The sequence below is a fragment of the Rhinopithecus bieti genome, unplaced genomic scaffold (assembly GCF_001698545.2).
Source record: "Rhinopithecus bieti isolate Rb0 unplaced genomic scaffold, ASM169854v2 scaffold_10315, whole genome shotgun sequence".
Lineage (NCBI taxonomy): Eukaryota > Metazoa > Chordata > Mammalia > Primates > Cercopithecidae > Rhinopithecus > Rhinopithecus bieti.
Window position 1 is genome coordinate 370,019 of NW_016806560.1, and position 18,654 is coordinate 388,672.

Sequence of the window (18,654 nt, forward strand, 5' to 3'; positions counted from 1 at the left end):
GCTTGTCTGGCTTTCTTAAAAATATTTTAAAGAAAAAGGTGGAGCAAAGAGCTCATGTCTAGCACCCTGGTTTGCTTGTTAACTAAAGAAGAGACTAGAGAAAGGCTGGTGACCTCTAATAAGTCACTGCTTATTATAGAGTACTTATTAATATATTGGATCATATAACACGGACAATGTCATGCTAACTGATAATAACTAATAGCATTATGATTACCATTTCTCCTCTTCCTTGCTACTTACTCTCCTACTTCCTCTACCTCTGTCTGGTTATCTAATATGCAGAAAAACCAGCTGAGGCCCAAAATGATTGTCACCTTCTGCCAGCCAAAGGACTGATAGGGAGGGAATTGAGACTAGAATCTAGGATTCCTGGTTCCGGGTCTAGGATCTTGTCTATTATAGCCCATAGTTGAACGAAGAGAAAACAGGTTTCATGAAAAAACAAATGCAGGGGGTTTTAGTCATATTATAAAATAATTTAGTAGAGATTAGTTTTAAACTTTTCTGTTCAGGTTTATTTATGTTCTTTTTGCTAAGTTTAATTTCCATTAGTCTTTTATCTTATCCCCAGAATAAAAGCACTGGATGTTCATTGTAGAGAAATAAAAAAAACTGCTTAAATTGCTTAAAAAGTGTCTGTAAAGCAGAAAAAAGAATCCTCCAGGGCAACTACCATGAATATCTTTGCATATTGCCTTCTAGCCTTTTTAGGTTCTTATGCCTCCTTTAGAAACATAATTGAGAAAGTAGAAAGTAGTGTATACAACTTTGTATCTTGCCTTTTCTCTGTATTTACATGTCATCATAGGCCTTTTGCCACCTGTCAGTTTACATGGAATTGGATGTAGTTTTTTGAGTCACTGTGGTCAGCTCACTGTGTATCTCTCTGGTGGGGAGCTATTTGATATGTTAAAAATATTTCTACATTTTATTCAACTTTTCCCCTAGAACCATTGAAATTGATGTATTGTTTGCCATCCACAGTTAGAAATTGTGAGCTAGAATTCGTGTGAACCATTGTAGAATGGGCTTTCTAGTTTCTCATCAAGGGGTTAATAGACACTATACGGATAGCCAAAGCATTTCTCTCTCTCTGTCTCTCTCTCTCTCTCTCTCTCTGTGTGTGTGTGTGTGTGTGTATGTATACAATAGTTGGTTTTTGTTTTGTGTCTCTAATGTATCTGTTCTCCCGAGCAAAGGCTGGGAAGTAGAGCCATTTGCCAAATGGCACATCATAGATGCCCTTAGTGCGTTCCTCAGAGAAGGTCTCAGCTTCATAAGGGGCTGGCGTGAAACAGTGTCTCAGGGAGGTCACACCTGTCCAGATGGTCAGAGCTTGACAGTGGACTGATCTGTATTTGTGACAGCCTAAATTTCAGAATACCAATAGCAACCTTTAGAAACTCTGATGTTATTCCTCCTCAAGTTGCTGAAAGGGTCTGCGCATTACTTAATCATTGGCAAGGTTTTCTTGTTCTGAGGGAATCAGCAACAATATCTGGGGAATATTTTCATTTTACTTATTGGAAAACTGAGGCCAAGGCAACACAATCACCTAATTGATGGAGTGAGCTAGTGGCAGGGTTAAGAGCCAATTCTATGTCTTGTCCAGTTCTTACTAGTTCTTCTATGAACACAAATTACACATTTTAGTGGCTGGTCACCACCAGAGGAAGCATAATGTCCTAAGAAATTTCCCAAGGGCTGCCCCACGGATATTCAACTGAATTTTCTTGCAGTCAGGGTGGAATGGCTTCACAAATGGTGGGCTTGGTTTTTCATTCCATTGAAGGCTGGATGTGTCAGGAAACTTGAGGCGAGATTCTCAGTGATGCGTGCGAGGGTGGAGACAGGCTAATGACCTCAAAATTTTCTGTCATCTCTGGATTGCTGTTTGAACTGCATAACCTGTTTGGAGATGGGGCTCATAATGAATGACAGAATACCCTCTGGGAAGGAAAGCGTTTAACTCACTGCAACACAGGCTTTCTTCTGTAGTACCATCCTTCTGAAAGTTTCTGTTCTGTTGATGTGAGGACAATATAGTACAGGGGGTAAAACAGACCATTTATTTCCCCTGCATCCCCAGAGAGTACATTACCAGCACCTTCCTACACATGTGGGAAGAAAAAGGAATGCTGCCTTGGAATACAGAGTGCTGAGGAAGTACTACCATATGCTCAAGATGTGAGGCTAATTAACATTTGGCCCATGTTCTTCTAATTAACTTTTCTTTGCAAGAAATACTACACTCACTGCTCCCCACCCCAAGACACACATAGCCAAACCCCCAAAACAAGACCAATTAAATTAACAAACTTTTATCATTTCATGCCTCACCCCCACCCAACTTCTACAAACTCCACAGTTCTTCGGTAACAGTTTCTAAAGATTTCCTGAGTGAAATACAGTATCAGTGGGTTACACGGTTTCTAGGAAGTTTTTCTATTGTTTTGTAGTACACAAAATGGGCCAACTTGGCTGCATTTAGGGTTCATCAACCATTGCAAATGATTCTTCAAATGTTTTGGGTTTGGTAAAACCTAAAACACATTTTTGCCAAGCACTTTTCCTCCTTAATTTTTCAAACTGTGTATTTTAGGGAAAATTTGATCCATATGGTTTTGATTCATTTACTCTTATATCACTGACATTTTTTTTCCCCTATGAAGCCATTTGATATCCAAGAAGCTTTCTGAGCCTTTCCTACATTCATTTTAAGCATTTTCATCCCTAAAAAGAGGAAGTTCTGTTTGCAACCTCAGAGCCTATAAATTTTGAGTTCCTCTCAATTCAGCAATACTTACAAATACATTTGGTATAAATCTGGATTATTATGAACATATTTTATGTTTAGAGCAGATGGGCAGATTTTAGTTTCTGGTTTATGAGTGAAACCAATGACAAAATAAGAAAATAGGCTTAAATTACAAAAAACTTTTGTTTTAGAGAACCTTTAACTATTATTAATAAATCCCCATGGTAAGAACTATGCTGTGAGGCCTCGTTTCAAATTTTGTTCAGGTCTTGGGTAAGATGTAATTGAATAACCAGTACACCTGTCCTATTTCATGGATAATCTACTGAGGAAAGAAAAAATTCTCATAAAGATTTGTGTACTGGGCTTGAAAATGCCTGAATGTTTGCCCACCACTCAGCACCACTCAGGAACAAAGAGGAGGTCTGCAGATCTCATCTGCAGTTTATCCACCATTCATATAGTAAGTCCAGCTGAATCATCACAGACTTGTGGTGATGAGATACCATCTCTGAAATAGACCCAGAAAGAGCAGATAGCTCTTTACACTAATAAGACTGTGGTTAATGGCATAAAATGCCAGGATCAACTTTTTGTTCTTATTCACATTTTACAAAAGCAAACCTTTAACTCTACCACCCATCCAGTTGCTTTTAAAGAATAATATTAAAATTGAGATTATTAGTGTGTAATGTATGTAAATTGCATATTTGGTGTCAGCTACGCATATTAGGAAGCTTCTTCGTTTCATGCATATATGTATTAGACTATCATGGTTCCATTTCAAATTAGATTTCAATTGCTCAGCACAGTTCCTTTTGACAAACATTTGTTAATCCTGAAACTTATTAGGAAGAAGCATTTAAGTGTTAATATGTGTACTCAAAACTCAAGACTGTTTTTGATTTCACTTGTCATTTTTGGGACCACAGTGCTAACAATTATCTCAAATTCTTTAGCGGCCAAGGCAAAATGATGGTTGTTTGCTCATCCAAGGGGTAAGGACCTGTTATGTGGATGGGATATAGTCATTAAAAATTGTTGCAGTGGGTACTTCTCTGTTTTCATTTGTTGCTGTGAAAATCTTTCCCACCGTGGCTTGGTAATTCCTTGCCTTTTTCTTTTGCTGTTGGTATAGGGCAAAGCAATAAGGTTCACCCTGGCGGTACAGCCAGCTTCTGTTTCAAGATAGATAAGTTTTTGGGACATTTTTGGGTGCACATCCAGAAGCTACTTGATGCTAGTCTTGTTGACAAGCCATTCATTTTGTCCATTTCACACACTGGTTGCAAATTCTGTGCCCTCGACCTGCCTTTATCGTTGTGAAGAATCAGACAAGCAGATAGCCTGCCACCATCCTATTTCTCAATGGAGGGGCTTTCTTCCCTTTACACTTTCCAGGAATTCATCTGTAGAAGAAAAAGGAGTGATTTTGATTAAAGAAATTTGTTGGGTGTAAGAAATTTGTAGGTGTCAAACAAAGTTGGGGGCAGAGAGATTTTTTTTTTACAGAAGTGGCAGCCTCTCAAAGGCTTGAGCCTCTTTCTGTTTCTTTTCTAAAGCAGTTTGTGAGCTGATTGCCAGGACTTCAGAAGCCTCCATGTTTATGAAGGCTCAAGAATGTTTATGATCATAAACGAGCCCATTTCAGCTACACCAGAATAACCACTGGCCATTTGGAGGTTTCCATTCTGCCATATCAGGTTTTCGAGATGTTCTGCTCCTGGATTAAAACATGGCTGTTAATCCATTTGTTGAATCAATGCAGCCTGTAATTGACCTGGTACTTTTGGGTTTTCTCTAAGGCTGTGGCTGCTACACTTAAAGAGTGTGAGGAGAGCCCTGGTTTATGTCAGCTCCAGTCGTAGCCTCTTGAGTTAGTTAAATTTGGCGAATTGTGAGAGAGAGAACGACTTGGCCCACATCTCCTTTTTAAAGAAAGGGAGAATGTAGCAACCAGTGACTGAATCTTACCTCATATCACTGAAATGAGCCACAAGAAAACCTTCCTTGCTGAATTAATTATTTTTGTGTCTGCCGAACTGATTTAAATATAAATTCTGTCAGCTATGTTCTCCTGTACATTGGGCAAATCAAATGCAACAACCTTGTGTTTTCGTTTTTAGTCCCATTTGAATTCCTCTAGCTATTGAGTAGAAAAAAAATGAGCATTATTGCTTTGTCTATAAGAAAGCAACTAGGATAAAAAGTTTCTCTTTGTAGTCGGCAATACACAGCCGTGCTAGATACTATGTGGGGCCAATGGCCTGAATCAACCTTTTATATGTGGTTGGAATGCAATGTAAAGCTTTTAATTTATTATTGCATTTGCAAAATGGCAATATCTTCAGAAATCTGAATACTTGCATATTTATTCAATTAGGGGATGAATGTGTGCTTTGTATTACAGGCATAGAAGACTTGATTCAGTCATTAGTTGTATACTATTTGTGTGTGTGTGTGTGTGTGTGTTTTTCCAAAGAATCTGTCTCTGTAAAACAGTCTGGGTTTCATCAGAGGTATATATTTTTCAATGTATAGTATAATATTTAAAAATTGCTCTTGACATTTAGCTCCAATTCAGTAAACTAGAGTTTCTGAGATTAGCAATTGCATTGCCCCTGATGATCAATGGAACAGATGGCAAACTGGGAGACATTTGAGGAGAGTGCATTTTGCAGAATCATGGGGTACTGTGTCTACATTGAAGGGAATATTTCTTAGCTGTGAGATGACTGTTCGGGTAACCTTTAGCACTGAACTAATGAAAGAAGCAAGCATTACTTAAAGAAGTAACTCTTCTTTTTTTTTCTCATGAAAATATTGATGTCTCATTTTGGGCAGCTTGTATTAAAAAAAAAAAAAAACTAGTTAAACTCTTGAATCTGTCCTGAGATTTCAAAATACCTGCTGTAGAGATGATCCTCTATTTGTGTCGCTCTATGCTTCTAGCTCAATGTCAACCGTTCCATGACTCTTCCAGGCAAAATTTCTTTTTTAGCCTCTATTGATGCCACATTATTATATTTATACCTTGTTAAAACACATACCAGACTCTATTCTATTATAGTGTATCCATACCCCCACTGCCTTTGATTATAAGCTTCTAGAGGAATGATACTATTTGAATACTCTGAAACCAAACCGAGTCTCATGATAAAGACTTGTTCCCCAAAGCAGGCTCTGTAGAACAGTGGTGTGATAGAAAAGCATTCTGAAGGTAAAATTTGGTAAAAGTCAAGAATTACATCCCTTTACCTTTCAGTGTATGAGTGCACATTAACCTACTAAAGGCCCTGACAAGTCTCGCAGTATGAAGACATGTTTAACTTTGTTTAATTCAGTGTATTCTAATCTGATTATGGAGCCCTTTTGTTGAATACCAAACTATCAAGTTTTGAGGAACATCTCCTGGGATGTACTGAATGATGGAAAATACAGGTGGAGACCCAACTCTTGATTCATTTGTTTCTAAAATGGCTTCTTGATTTTTTCCACAGGTGAATGTTTTCCTCTAATTAATGTCTGATGGTGTCTTCTACCTTAAAACAGTGTCAGCCCTTTGTGTAAGAACTTAGAGTAGGGGGAGACTAATTTTAAAGAAGAGACTATAAACTACCTAATAATATTTAGGATGAGGCAGATAAGGGGGTAAAGGAAAAGAAAGAATTCCTATCTAGTGAATTGATTGCAGTGTAGGTATAACTCATTAATTTAAAGACAGCCCCAATAGAGTTCAAACTTATCAGTCACTTACTAGCTGCACATTTTCACATAAACTGTTTAAACTGTCTCAGCTTCTGCTGTACCTTCTTGTTCAACTTAGACGATACTAAAAATAATTGTCTTGTAGACTTAGGCTGAGGAACATTAAGTGCTTTTTGATAAAGTACTAATGCTGTTGCAACAGGGCTTCATTATTGTTGACTTAAAAACACCATGTATGGCCAAGTGTGGTGGCTCACACCTGTAATCTCAGGACTTTGGCAGGCTAAGGTGGGATCGCTTGTGTCTAGGAGTTTGAGACCAGCCTAGGCAACATAGTGAGACCTCGTCTCTACAAAAGATACAAAAATTAGCTTGGAATGGTGGCCTGCACCTGTGGTCCCAACTACTCAGGAGGCTAAGGTGAGAGGACAGCTTAAGCCCGGGAGGGTGAGACTGCAGTGAGCCACGATTGCACCATTGCACTCAGCCTGGGTGACAGAGTCAGAAGAAAAAATTATGTGAATCTCTGACAGAAGATATCCTTTTGCTTGTCCATGAAAAGTAAAGCAAACATGGAAACTGAGTGACATCAAAGGAAAGGCGGTATGTTGGTAAACTGGGGTATTTTCAAGTATTCCACTTAGACATTTCAAAGATCTAAGGATTCATGTTGATGTCCACTCAGAATGCAGTAACCCTAAGGTGGCTGGATAAGATAGTCTCCAGAAATATAATGTACTAATATCAATTTATTTGAGAAATTCAGATTGCAATAACATGAGAACCCACTATAATGAAAACTAAAGTCAACCATCCTTCATTCCATGGGGCTAGGAGCAGGAAGGGGAGAGGGTCGTCCTGTTGTTTTTCTTTTTGTATTCTAGTTTTGACTTATTGAAATATAATATTGACATGAATGTATTTTTGAAAATATACAGTCCATCTTCTATAACAATAGATAATGGGTAAATTAGAAGCATGATACTTGCCTCAAAGGCAGGGGAATCTGATATGCAGTGATGCTTCTCTCTCACCAGCCAAGGATAAGGGTAGCTAAAACATCATGTACCATCAAAAGCTTTTGGAACGGCCGGGCGCGGTAGCTCACGCTTGTAATGCCAGCACTTTGGGAGGCAGGTGGATCACGAGGTCAGGAGATCGAGACCATCCTGGCTAACACGGTGAAACCCCGTCTCTACTGAAAATACAAAAAATTAGCCGGGCGTGGTGGCAGGCGCCTGTAGTCCCAGCTACTTGGGAGGCTGAGGCAGGAGAATGGTGTGAACCCGGGAGGCGGAGTTTGCAGTGACCCGAGATGGTGCCACTGCCTTCCAGCCTGGGCAACAGAAAGAGACTCCATCTCAAAAAAAAAAAAAAAAAAAAAAAAAAAAAAGGTTTTGGAACATAAGGGGCAATCTAAGTGATTTTGCGAGCATTTTTTAAAATCACTAGATTACAAAGATTTTATTTTGCTAGGATCTGCAGGAACAGAATTAGTTTCTGTAGATGGAAGTAGGTTCTGTATGTTGCCAGTCTACACCAAACTGCATGTGCAGTAGGAGACATAACCACTGCCCAGATTATGACCATAAGTACAAATCGTAAGGTAGAAAAGAGAGCACAGCATCATTATTGGTTCAGCATCCCTGGAGTTAGGTATGGGAGAGAATTAAGGTAAATACAATTTTAGCTTAATGGTGTAGTAGTTTCTAGCTTTTGGAAGACTGTGTTCTCAGATGTTGTCTCACATTTGTAGAGTTGGTACAAATTCCATTAATTTGATTAAATTTAATATTTTTTTGAGATAGAGTGTCACTCTGTCACCCAGGCTGGAGTACAGTGGTGCAAACACAGCTCATTGCAGCCTTGACTTCCTGGGCTCAGGTGATTCTCTTACCTTAGCCCCCCAGTAGCTGGGACTACAGGTGCATGCCACCACACCCAGCTAATTTTTTTTTTTTTTTTTTTTTTTGTAGAGACAGAGTTTTGCTGTATTGACTACATTGGTCTTGAACTCCCGGGCTCAAGCAATCCTCTGGCCTCAGCCTCCCAAAGTGCTGAGATTACAGGCATGAGCCACCACATCTGGCCAAATTCCATGAATTTTAAATGAATGCTTATTCTGCCTTACCACAGAGCCTATGAAACAGACCAGAAAGTGTTTTCTAAAGAGTATGCTCATTCTTAGACTTTTGCAAGCCTGTTCTCCACTTCCCCATGATTAACAGAAATATGTTTCCTGACATCTACTCATCAGTATCACAGGTAAATCAGTATCACCAGGTATTTTCAGTTAGTTCTTTTCTTTATCTTAAGGATGTACCTTCCTTCACATGAAGAGAAGGGTAGGGAAGTTTCTTTTCTGTAGTCTTCAGACATTTCATAGATGGAATATTATGCTATTGACTTTGGGCAGCCACAGAAATATTTGCTTACATCATACATAGTTTGGAAGAAAGAAGACATTTCTTTGTTGAGCTGGACAACCATTTTCTTCTTTTAGCAGATCAGAATGTCTGCCCTACATGTTGTTAGAGTGGTAGGTGGAGGGAAAACTTTTAGGGAAATGGGAATATAGCATATATAGACCAACATTCCTCTGCTTGGGAGAGGCAGAGTTAAAGCTCTTTTTGCTAAAAGGCAGTGTTTCTAGTTTATTATAAGTGATCTGTGAGTCTCAAATGGGACTGTGAAGTTAAAGGTCAGCAAGATTTGCATTTATGAATGGTTATTATGGTGAATCAGCTCTGCATTTCCTTACATGGAAGTTTGGTTTACAGGCAATTAGAGAGAAAATTTTGAATGCCATATCACTGAAGTATTGTGAGATGCCCAAACATAGAGCTTTTCTCTTTCTATATTTAGAATCCCAAGTCTCAAAGGGTCAATTAATATTTAGCAAAAGTATCCTAGAGTAGTCATGAAATGAAACCAAGATACACGTTTGATTTTTCCACAGTCATGTTCTCAGACTGGATTTTGAAACGGTGATAGGTTTGAGCACACACGCTTTAGAGGGCTACTGTGGTTGTGAGAAATTTCCTGAAATGAGAAGAGTTAACAGCAGGTAATGTCATTCCTCCCAGAAAGAGTTTGAGGCTCTCTGTGTTAAGTGATGAATGAGGGTATCTGACCCACATCTGTTTTACATTAGAATGGAACATTGCCCTGACATCCTCAGGAGCATTTGTCAAGATTCCCTGGACAGAGCTTCTGTAAATTACATGTTGCAAATGTGTCAGGGTCAGATAAGAGGATATCATTAACTCTCCCAAGTTTACTCAGGGCTCCGTCAGTCCCTCTTAATATGCTAAGGGCCAACAATTTTCCTTGAGCCGTTTTGTTATATTTTTCATTCATAGAAGAAAAAAGTATTTGCTATACTCCCCCGATATTGCACATGTTCTTTTCCCATAAATCATATTAATTGTAGACATGGTCACAAAGCATATTAAATGCAGGCATGCGTAAATGAATTAAAACATATGAGAATTTTATTATGCCCATGGTGGGTCTAACATAGTCAAATACCAGTGGTATTAACTGGCATGCTTTTTCATTTAGGTGGAATGAACTTTTTCTTACTGGGCTTTATTGATAATAGATGGACATGATATGGTTATTCATCACTGGCTAGAAGTAAACTAGAAGTTATATATATATACACTTTAGAGGGAAGACTAGAAGGCCGAAAAACCCTTTATATCATACAAAATCATAATTCACAATGTTTTTTTATAAAACAACTAAATGTGCATATAAAATGTTAAATTAGAAGAACATCTGCCTAGTTAAGAACAAGTATCTATGGTTATGCAACTCATTTCTGTGCTAATTCTCTGTCTAGATTTATATTTTAGTCATCAGTCCCTAAAGAATATTGCTATTAAATTTAACGCTTAGCTCTATTGAGCAATAGGTATTCAAAATAATTGATAAAAAATAAGCTATTTCTGTGATTGGTCACAGGGCTGGAGATGAAACATACATAATCCCTTAGAGTTTAACTGAGACAATACTTACTGTACTCTTTACAATGAAAACTTGGAAATGTATGCTGCATATGAAGCACACTTGCCTGGCACTCATACTTTTTCATCATGCACTAAGCACAGCTACTTGTAAAATGTAGGCTAAGGATTAAAATAAAACAGATAAAGACATACTTAGCTGGGCATTTTACATGCACAGGTTTTCTATCTGGTTAGGTAAAGGTCAGTCTTGGCCTTTCCCTAACTCTCAGGATGGGTGAGAAGGTCACCACACAAACCTTAAGAGAAACTTCTGCCTTCAGGCAACTTCCCTCTTGCAGCTTTCAAACAGACAGGACCCCAAATCTAATTATTTACATGCTAATCAACTGCAGGATAATTCCTAAGGCATTTGAATCTGAGGACAACATTTTAGGAAGGTCTCTGCTCTTTAAATTTAGGTTTTTAACCTCAAAGATACAGTTACTGAAATGCAACCATTAGATGACTCCAGTAACACCCATATTGGTAAAAAAAAAAAAAAAAAAAAAAAAATTTGGATAAATATTTGAACATTTTTGTTTGGTTCTGAAAATAAATTATATCTAAATAAAAAATATAGTCAGTAGATTTTTGGAGGAAAGGATGGAAGGCTGAAAAAACTCTATGTCATACAAAGCTGTAATTCACAACATTAAAAAAAAAATCAAACTAAATGTGTATGTTAAATGTTAAATCAGAACATCTGATTTCTTAAGAACAAGAAAGAAAATAAAGACGTGAACCAAGAATTCCTACTAAAGAAAAAAGAAGCGCCTGGATGTGCACCATAATTTACTAAATCATTTTAGATTTCTGATAAGCTTCAGGCACTTTCAACGGATGGGAAAACCATAATGCTTGTGCCAAGACAAATATTTTCCAGACATAGTTTTAAAGGTAAATCTTAATTTGGCCCACAGTTTTTATCTCTTTTATTTAATCTTACAATAGGAAAATTAATTCAAGAGAAATATGGCATGGAGCAATTGTAAAGACTTAGTTTTCCTGAACCATATAATCTTCCAATCAAGATATAAACAACCTATTTGGAATTCTGAAAACTTGAGAATGAGTTTAAAGAGATCTTCAGAAAATGTCTCTCTAATAATGCAAAGATGGAGGAGCTGGTAGAAGAAATGTAGACATAAATTCGGAAAGCTTTGAATTGTTTTTAAAGGCTGGTTCAAAAAACAGTTTAGGAACAGTATGTGGGACACATTTTTGGAGAGTGAACAATTTAAAATCTGCTTAATAGATTTTGTTTTTGATGGTTCACAACTAAAAGTAAAAAGAAAGAGTTCTCCTTACTTCCTTTTCTAGCGAGACGGAACAGAGATCTTTATTAAAGAAAAACTCTTTCTGGTCATTGCGTCTCCTGAATTTGCCTGGCATTCAATGAGTGTGATCAGTGTTCAGGAGACAGAACTGAGTAACCTTGAATTTGTTTCTTTTTCTTTGAAATTGTTTGTCAAAACCAGGCAACCGAGCTTCTCTAATACCCTAAATTAAAACAACAAAAAAAAAATCAGGTACAAAATGCCAGCCCTGTAGGAGAAATAGCTTACTAATGGTTTAAGGGGAGGGCAAAAAAATCCACTTTACAACAAATGAAGGTTTTATTTTAGGCTTTGAATTACAAATTCGAAGGGATTTTAGGAAAAGCATGCATAAAAGAAATTCTGACATTATTCTTAAAAAGAAAATGTGACTGGAAGGCAATCCATAACCATATTGGATAAGTTCTAAGAAGTTCATTTACCAACTTGTTTGTGCATAGAAAGAACTTTCCATAGCTTCCCTTGAACCACGTGAAACACAAAGTAGCTTTTAAAGAAACGTACATGAAAGTGTAACGGAACCTTCTACAGAGATTTGAGGTTTTAAATTATGTGAGGGGAGAGTAATGCATTTTCTATTGATGTCCTCACTTCCCCTGCCAACACATAATTTAAAAAAATGTAAAACAGTAGGTTTGTAAAATGGTGTATATTTCTCAAGTTTTCTCAGTGTGAAATATTGAAATAAATCACATTATAGTTATTTATTAATCTCAGTTTCAGGCCAAATGTAGGAAAATGTTAGTGCGGTATTCCCCATCCTTATAAGATTCTTGAGATTATGATGATAATATGTGACCATCACAGTGGAAATAAGAACTTGTGAATGTCTGTCCATCAGGGAAGTCAAAGGAACAAAAGATAACTGGTCTCTGGTCCGCTCTGTGCCCTCACATCAGCCCCTGCAAGTATTGGTTTGCTGTGCGAGTGCTGTGGCTAAAGCAGATGCCCTCACTAGCTTCCTGTGTGTGACAATAGTGACACACAGGAAGACCCTGTAGGTTCCTTCCTATTTGAGTCATGTTTTGGGATGTCTTAAAGCTACTCAGCCCTGGAATCTTTGAGGAACTATCTTTCTATTGCCCTAATATGGCCCTGCAGACAGGGTATCTTCTCCATCCTTCAATAGATATACTTCAAGGTCTTAGAGTTAAATCCTGTCCTAAGGAATTTTCTAATGCAGTGACTGCCAAAAGCTGCCTCATGAACAACATCATAAGCTGATTTTTGCTTATAGGAAGGACTTGTTTCTTCTCTTTCAGGACTTTCTTGGGTTCCCCCGTCCCCTATAATTAGTTATTGCTGCCTTCAAAGTTATGCAAACAAAAAATGTATGGCAGGGGATTTTTTAAAAGTTTATCACAAAATGTACATATAGCTCATGGGAAAGTGTGCATGTTTTGAATAAAATTCTGCTCTGAGCTCATCAAGTATAACTGTAGATAGAGCATTCCATTTCTCCCTGAAAGCGACATACCATTGACTGAATTTCAAGTAAGCATCTTCATGAAGGACACTATTAATTTAAAGTTTATTTTCCTTTTATTAAGTGCCACTGGATATCTTTCCTCTCTGAACTAATATAGTTACAAAATTGCTTTTCTAAGTTTTGAATTTTCCTTAACACAACTTATTCCTGGTAAAATATTTGGCCTGTGCAATGTATTCCCTTTCGTTAAAAAAATCACATTTTAAAATGTTTTTATGTTCATGTCCAATCTCACCCGTCAGGATCTCACACAAAAATGTACTCCTGATCTGAAAGGAGTGTGACCGGCACCAAACAACCTCTAACTTAAAGAATCTTTCCTTCTAAAAGAGATGTCTAATTTGGGCTGAATTTTCATAATTAATAAATTAGTGTATCAATTGAAATTCATGAATTTTCCAGGTATACCCTGTGAAATCATCTGTAAAGCTCAAAGAAACGCAAAAGAACCCACGTAGATGAAAACATATCCAGGAACTAATTTAAATCCATTCTTAGTTATGTTCAAGTTTTTTAAAATAGAGAAATGAAGAAATTAACTTGCTATAAACCATGCTGGGTAGGGCCCTGAAAGAGCCCACATTCTGGTGATTTTCCATCTTCCTGGAATTGTCAGTCCTATTGATGCTTACTTTATTTTTTGACTTTCACTTTCTCCAAATCCCCATTAAAACAAAACGAAGCTCTGCCACAAATGATGTTTGTTTGTTTTTTTTTTAAGAATGTAACATTTAAAAAAATTGTAAAAAAAAAAGATGTTTTACCACATATCTCAAAAAAGTTTAGATCCCTGGGATGTCTTTCAAAATGTGGGCATTACTGTGTTGCTTTGCCCACACGGGCCCACCGTCCCATGTGTGTGCATAGACAATAACTCAAATGAAAGAGAGACAGCAAAATGAAAAACAGGATTTCTGGGGAAGGCAGGGACATCCATCCAAATGATCTGTTCAAATGGAGGAAGAGTGGATAACTGATAACCCACAGAAGGTGGATCTCTTTTTCTCTGTCTTTTAGGGCTAACTGAAGATGGATCAGCTCAGAGCTTTAGTTCAAGAAGATTTGGCTTAATCATAAGGATTACGCAAACCCTTCCCAAAGGAAATGATGGGATCCTTGTTTTTGGAATCTGACTTGACATTCTTTCTGGGAAGCAAAACTAGACCTGCCCCGTGCCTGACCTGCCTCTCAGATTCCTGCCTTGCTGGAACTCCTAGATCCAGGGTTCTATTGCCTGAATTATGAGAGCTATTTTGCAGTTAGCAGGAGGGCTTATAGTAAGGGCTTGGTTGTCATTTCTGCCCTCTCCTCTTTCTCTTATTTGCACACTTTAGTCTCTATAGGCTTCAAACTTCCAAAAATAAGACAGGACTGTTGTGGAAATGTTGTGGAATTGTTGGATACTGCATTTAAATACTTTGTAAGTAGATGTGTCTTAGGGGGGCTCTTCACCTGGTGTTAGATTTCTTTTGCAATTGCTTTTGAACCCTGCCACAGAAGGGTACACAGTTTAGAAAAATCACTTCCTCTCTCGTGTGGCAGTTTTCCAGCTGCAAAATTAATTATCCACTTACTTTCACCACGAGGTGCTGTAAGGGTCAGGGATCTTGAGTTTGTGAAACACTTCACCATGTTGATCTGAAAGTTGTTCTTTCACAGGATATTTTTTTTTCCAAGTTGTCTTACTCTCCAGGTTATTTACAAAACTGAACTTTTAAAGAACATGTTTGCATTTCAGGCTTGTCTTTCTTTTTAACACTGTATATATATGAGATGGTGTTTTAGAGAAGAAATAAAATAGTAGGTAATGGAGGCTTTTACTGGGAGAATCATTTACATTTCATTCATTCGGCACTTAATATGTGTCAAGCACTCACTGCTTTAGGTGCTGGGATATAAAGATGAGTAAGTTGCTCCTCTCAAAGCTCTCACCAGTCAAAGCAGGTGACTGAACTAATGAATATACAGTGGAAGGGGTAAGTAAAGTGCCAGGGACCATCAGGAGGGGAGTAAATATTTCTAATTACCAAAGGATGGTCAAGATAAGGAAAGGGGCTTTCTTGAGAGGGAACACTATTTAAAAAAAAAAAGGCACAGAGATCTCAAAGTACATGAAAAATAACTTGATTTGGATTAATTTATCGTTTAAAATATAAGCAAATGACTGTTTAAAAACCACATGTGAAACTTCCAGATATAATGTATGAATAGACATTTTTCTGTATGAACAGATACAATTTCTCCCTTTTTCATCCTTCTTTTCCCTTCTTTGAAATTCCAGTCTGATTTTATCACTGGAGACATGGTGTAATTTCTCGCTTTCCTCTTCTCCTTCCTTCTTTTCCTTTTCCCCCCTTCTCCCTTCTTCTCCCTCCTCCTTTCCTTCTTCTGAAACTGCAGTCAGATGTTATCGTCGGGCATGATGTAATATCTCTGCCACTTAGAATTGGGGTCATAGTCTCCAGGACAGCTCTTTAACAGATTTCTAAAGAAATAAAAACTGAACCGTCAAGTTATTCTTTCAGCTGTAGGCTGCAATCTGGTTCTCTCTGCATTTTAACTTCTTCCCAATCTGGCTGTTTTTTTAGGTAATGGGACTCCTGACCAACCATGGTGGGGTACCTCATCAGCCCCAGACTGATTACGCGCTCTCCCCTCTCACCGGGGGTCTGGAACCTACCACCACGGTGTCGGCCAGCTGCAGTCAGAGACTAGACCATATGAAGAGCTTGGACAGTCTGCCAACATCTCAGTCCTACTGTCCACCCACCTATAGCACCACAGGCTACAGTATGGACCCTGTCACAGGCTACCAATATGGGCAATATGGACAAAGTAAGCCTTGGACTTTTTAGGGGGCAATTACTCCTGGAAGGGAGATAAACTCAACTCTTGCTTAAGAAAGGTCAATTAGAGGCATGATTAAGCCTTACATGCCGGTATCGATTTTTTTTTTTTTTTTTTTTTTTGCAAAACCAGCTGACTGTTCCAGCAAGGGCTTCCTTGTGTAATTATTTTCTTAACCGATGTCAACAACATCTTGCGATTATTAATTGTTGAGACATGAAACCTGATTGCCACTAGGTAAAACATAAGGGTTGGCCAAAATGAAATAATCCCTGACATTAGAAACACATGTTCTTAATGAGGTCAGCTCCAGGATCATATGGGGGATAATCCCAGGGACACAGAGTTGTGTCAAACTTGTCTCAGGAATAAAAATATTAGTCTCAAGCCTTTGATACCACAGTATTAAATATGACATTGTCAGCCTGTAGCTGATCTTGCCCCTGACTGTGAATTGTCCCAGCATGACCTAAGAAGCTGCGTGTGTTTCCTTACAGGTGCCTTTCATTATCTCAAGCCAGATATCGCATAAGTGAACTGTCCACTTGGAGCTAAAACTGGCCCTGTTTCTGGTCTTCGCAGTCTAGACGTGAAGAGTCTGCTCAGAAAACAAACAAAAAAAATTACCCTTTTGTTTGGGGTGGGGGAGTCCCAATAGGAGACAAAGGAGAGCAATTGATTTTCTTCCTCCAATAGTTGGTTTCAAATTCTTTTGAACATGTTTGACAAAAGCAGTGGAGAAGAAGAAGACCTGGAGCAATAAAGGACAAATGCAACATTTTAAGGCAATGGTTTCACATGGTTACATATCAAAATATCCCAGTTCTTTAGTGCTGATCATGGAGGAGCTAGAACATTCCATTTGCTTGTGTGCGTGCACGTGTGTGTGTGTGCGTGTGTGTATTGAGATTTACCTGGACTGGTTTGGGCAAGCAGGCTATTCTAAAATATAATAGAATACTCTAAAGCTTAACATGTTGATGTTCGATGCTGATACTTGTACAACTTTAAAACTGCTCACTTCATAAAGCAAGAATGGAGGAATCATTGACTCTTACACACTGGAAATTGATGTAAAAAAACTGCCACCATTTTTTAGGAAGCTAGACTAGCTGTAAAGGACCTCCTAAATAAATTATTTGTTACTGTATCCTCATTTGTAATCTAGTTGTCAATAAATGTCCCGGATACGTCTTGCTAACAGTATACGGGCTACCAGGAAGAAGGACTTGTTTCCTTTTCCGGTGTGGGGAGAGGTGTGTGACGTTTTTCCAGTTCACATTTATTTGGTAGCCCACCTGGGTTGGAGGAAGGGCATGGTGGAGAGAAAGTGACATGCATTCACATATCTGCTTATCGGTGTGCAATACTGTGTACCTCATGGATGCTTTGGCAATGCCCAAGGCGATATAAACAAAATCAGAACTATATTTTTGCAGGTGCTTTTATTTTCACAGCCCATAATTCATAGTTATAGAGTGCAGTGATGTTTGCCATTTGCTGGACAACCAACACCCGTGTTGCTCCTTTGATTAGAGACCAGATCAGATAATTACGCTTTTAAACCGATTACGTTTACATTCTTCTCTTTTCTATGAAAGGCAGGGCAAGAACAGAAATGTTCACATGGCTCTCATGTACTTTTAAATTATACATTGATATCCAATATTAAAAGATTATAGGAACTGAGGTTTACATACGTTTGTGTGGTGACATTTTAGAATGTCAATAAATTTGTTTTTTGAATTGTTGAGAGAAACAAGAAGGTGGAAGGCAGTGTTATTTATTTCTTTCTATTCTTGGAACCATGAATGAGGTAGGCACAAATACATTCCTTTTAGAGTTAAGAACTATGATGTAGCGAGTTAGTGAGACTAGACATAGTACCGAGTTTAGTTCATGCATTGGTCTTAGAGGGTGATGGAACAAGAGAAGTACTATCTTTGTGTTGCAGCCTCAACCAACAACAATGTGTTGTAAAAATGTCTTTCATGTAAAAAGTGCAGTAAATATTTACTATTTATAATGAATAAACAGTTATGAAAACTTGCCCACTACTGCTTTTTGGGGGGAACTGGTGAATGTAGTATAAATGAAAACTTGGCAATGGGGAGCCCAATATACATGTACTTCACTTCTAGTGGAACCTTTCTATGAGAATATACTGTAGACAAATAAGGTTACACAACCCACAGTTGTATTCTCTTGAAGAAGCTTGTTGAACACACTTTTAAGGATTGAAGTTTATGTTTTTATCAGTGTAGCATCTAGAAAAACCCTTCAGTTTAGCTTCCTTCATCTTCCTTTGGTTCTCTCAGAGTTATCCAGCCCCTTTACTGTCACTTACAGATATGTTTTCCCTGGAGTACCAGGCTCCATCTTCATCTCTAAGTCATCTCCACTGAAATTTGTATTTAAAACTCCCATATTTTATTTTATTTTAGCAGCCTACTTTGTTCTACATGAAAGATATTACTGCCTACTTCATTCATTCTTCCT

The 18,654-nt window shown here is 37.9% G+C and overlaps 1 protein-coding gene across 3 annotated transcripts in view; it reads left to right on the forward strand.

Annotated features, from left to right (window-relative positions):
- PAX3 (paired box 3) overlaps window positions 1–18,205 on the forward strand; it is a 99,475-nt gene extending 81,270 nt beyond the window's left edge. For 2 of the 3 annotated variants that reach the window (XM_017876827.1, XM_017876828.1), the window contains exons 8-9: window positions 15,897–16,143; window positions 16,653–18,205. In XM_017876827.1, coding sequence (XP_017732316.1) covers window positions 15,897–16,143; window positions 16,653–16,687 — 282 coding nt within the window. In that variant the 3' untranslated portion in view covers window positions 16,688–18,205. The remainder of the gene's footprint in view (window positions 1–15,896; window positions 16,144–16,652) is intronic. The other variant, XM_017876826.1, reaches the window with a different exon arrangement.
- Window positions 18,206–18,654: the final 449 nt, after the last annotated feature.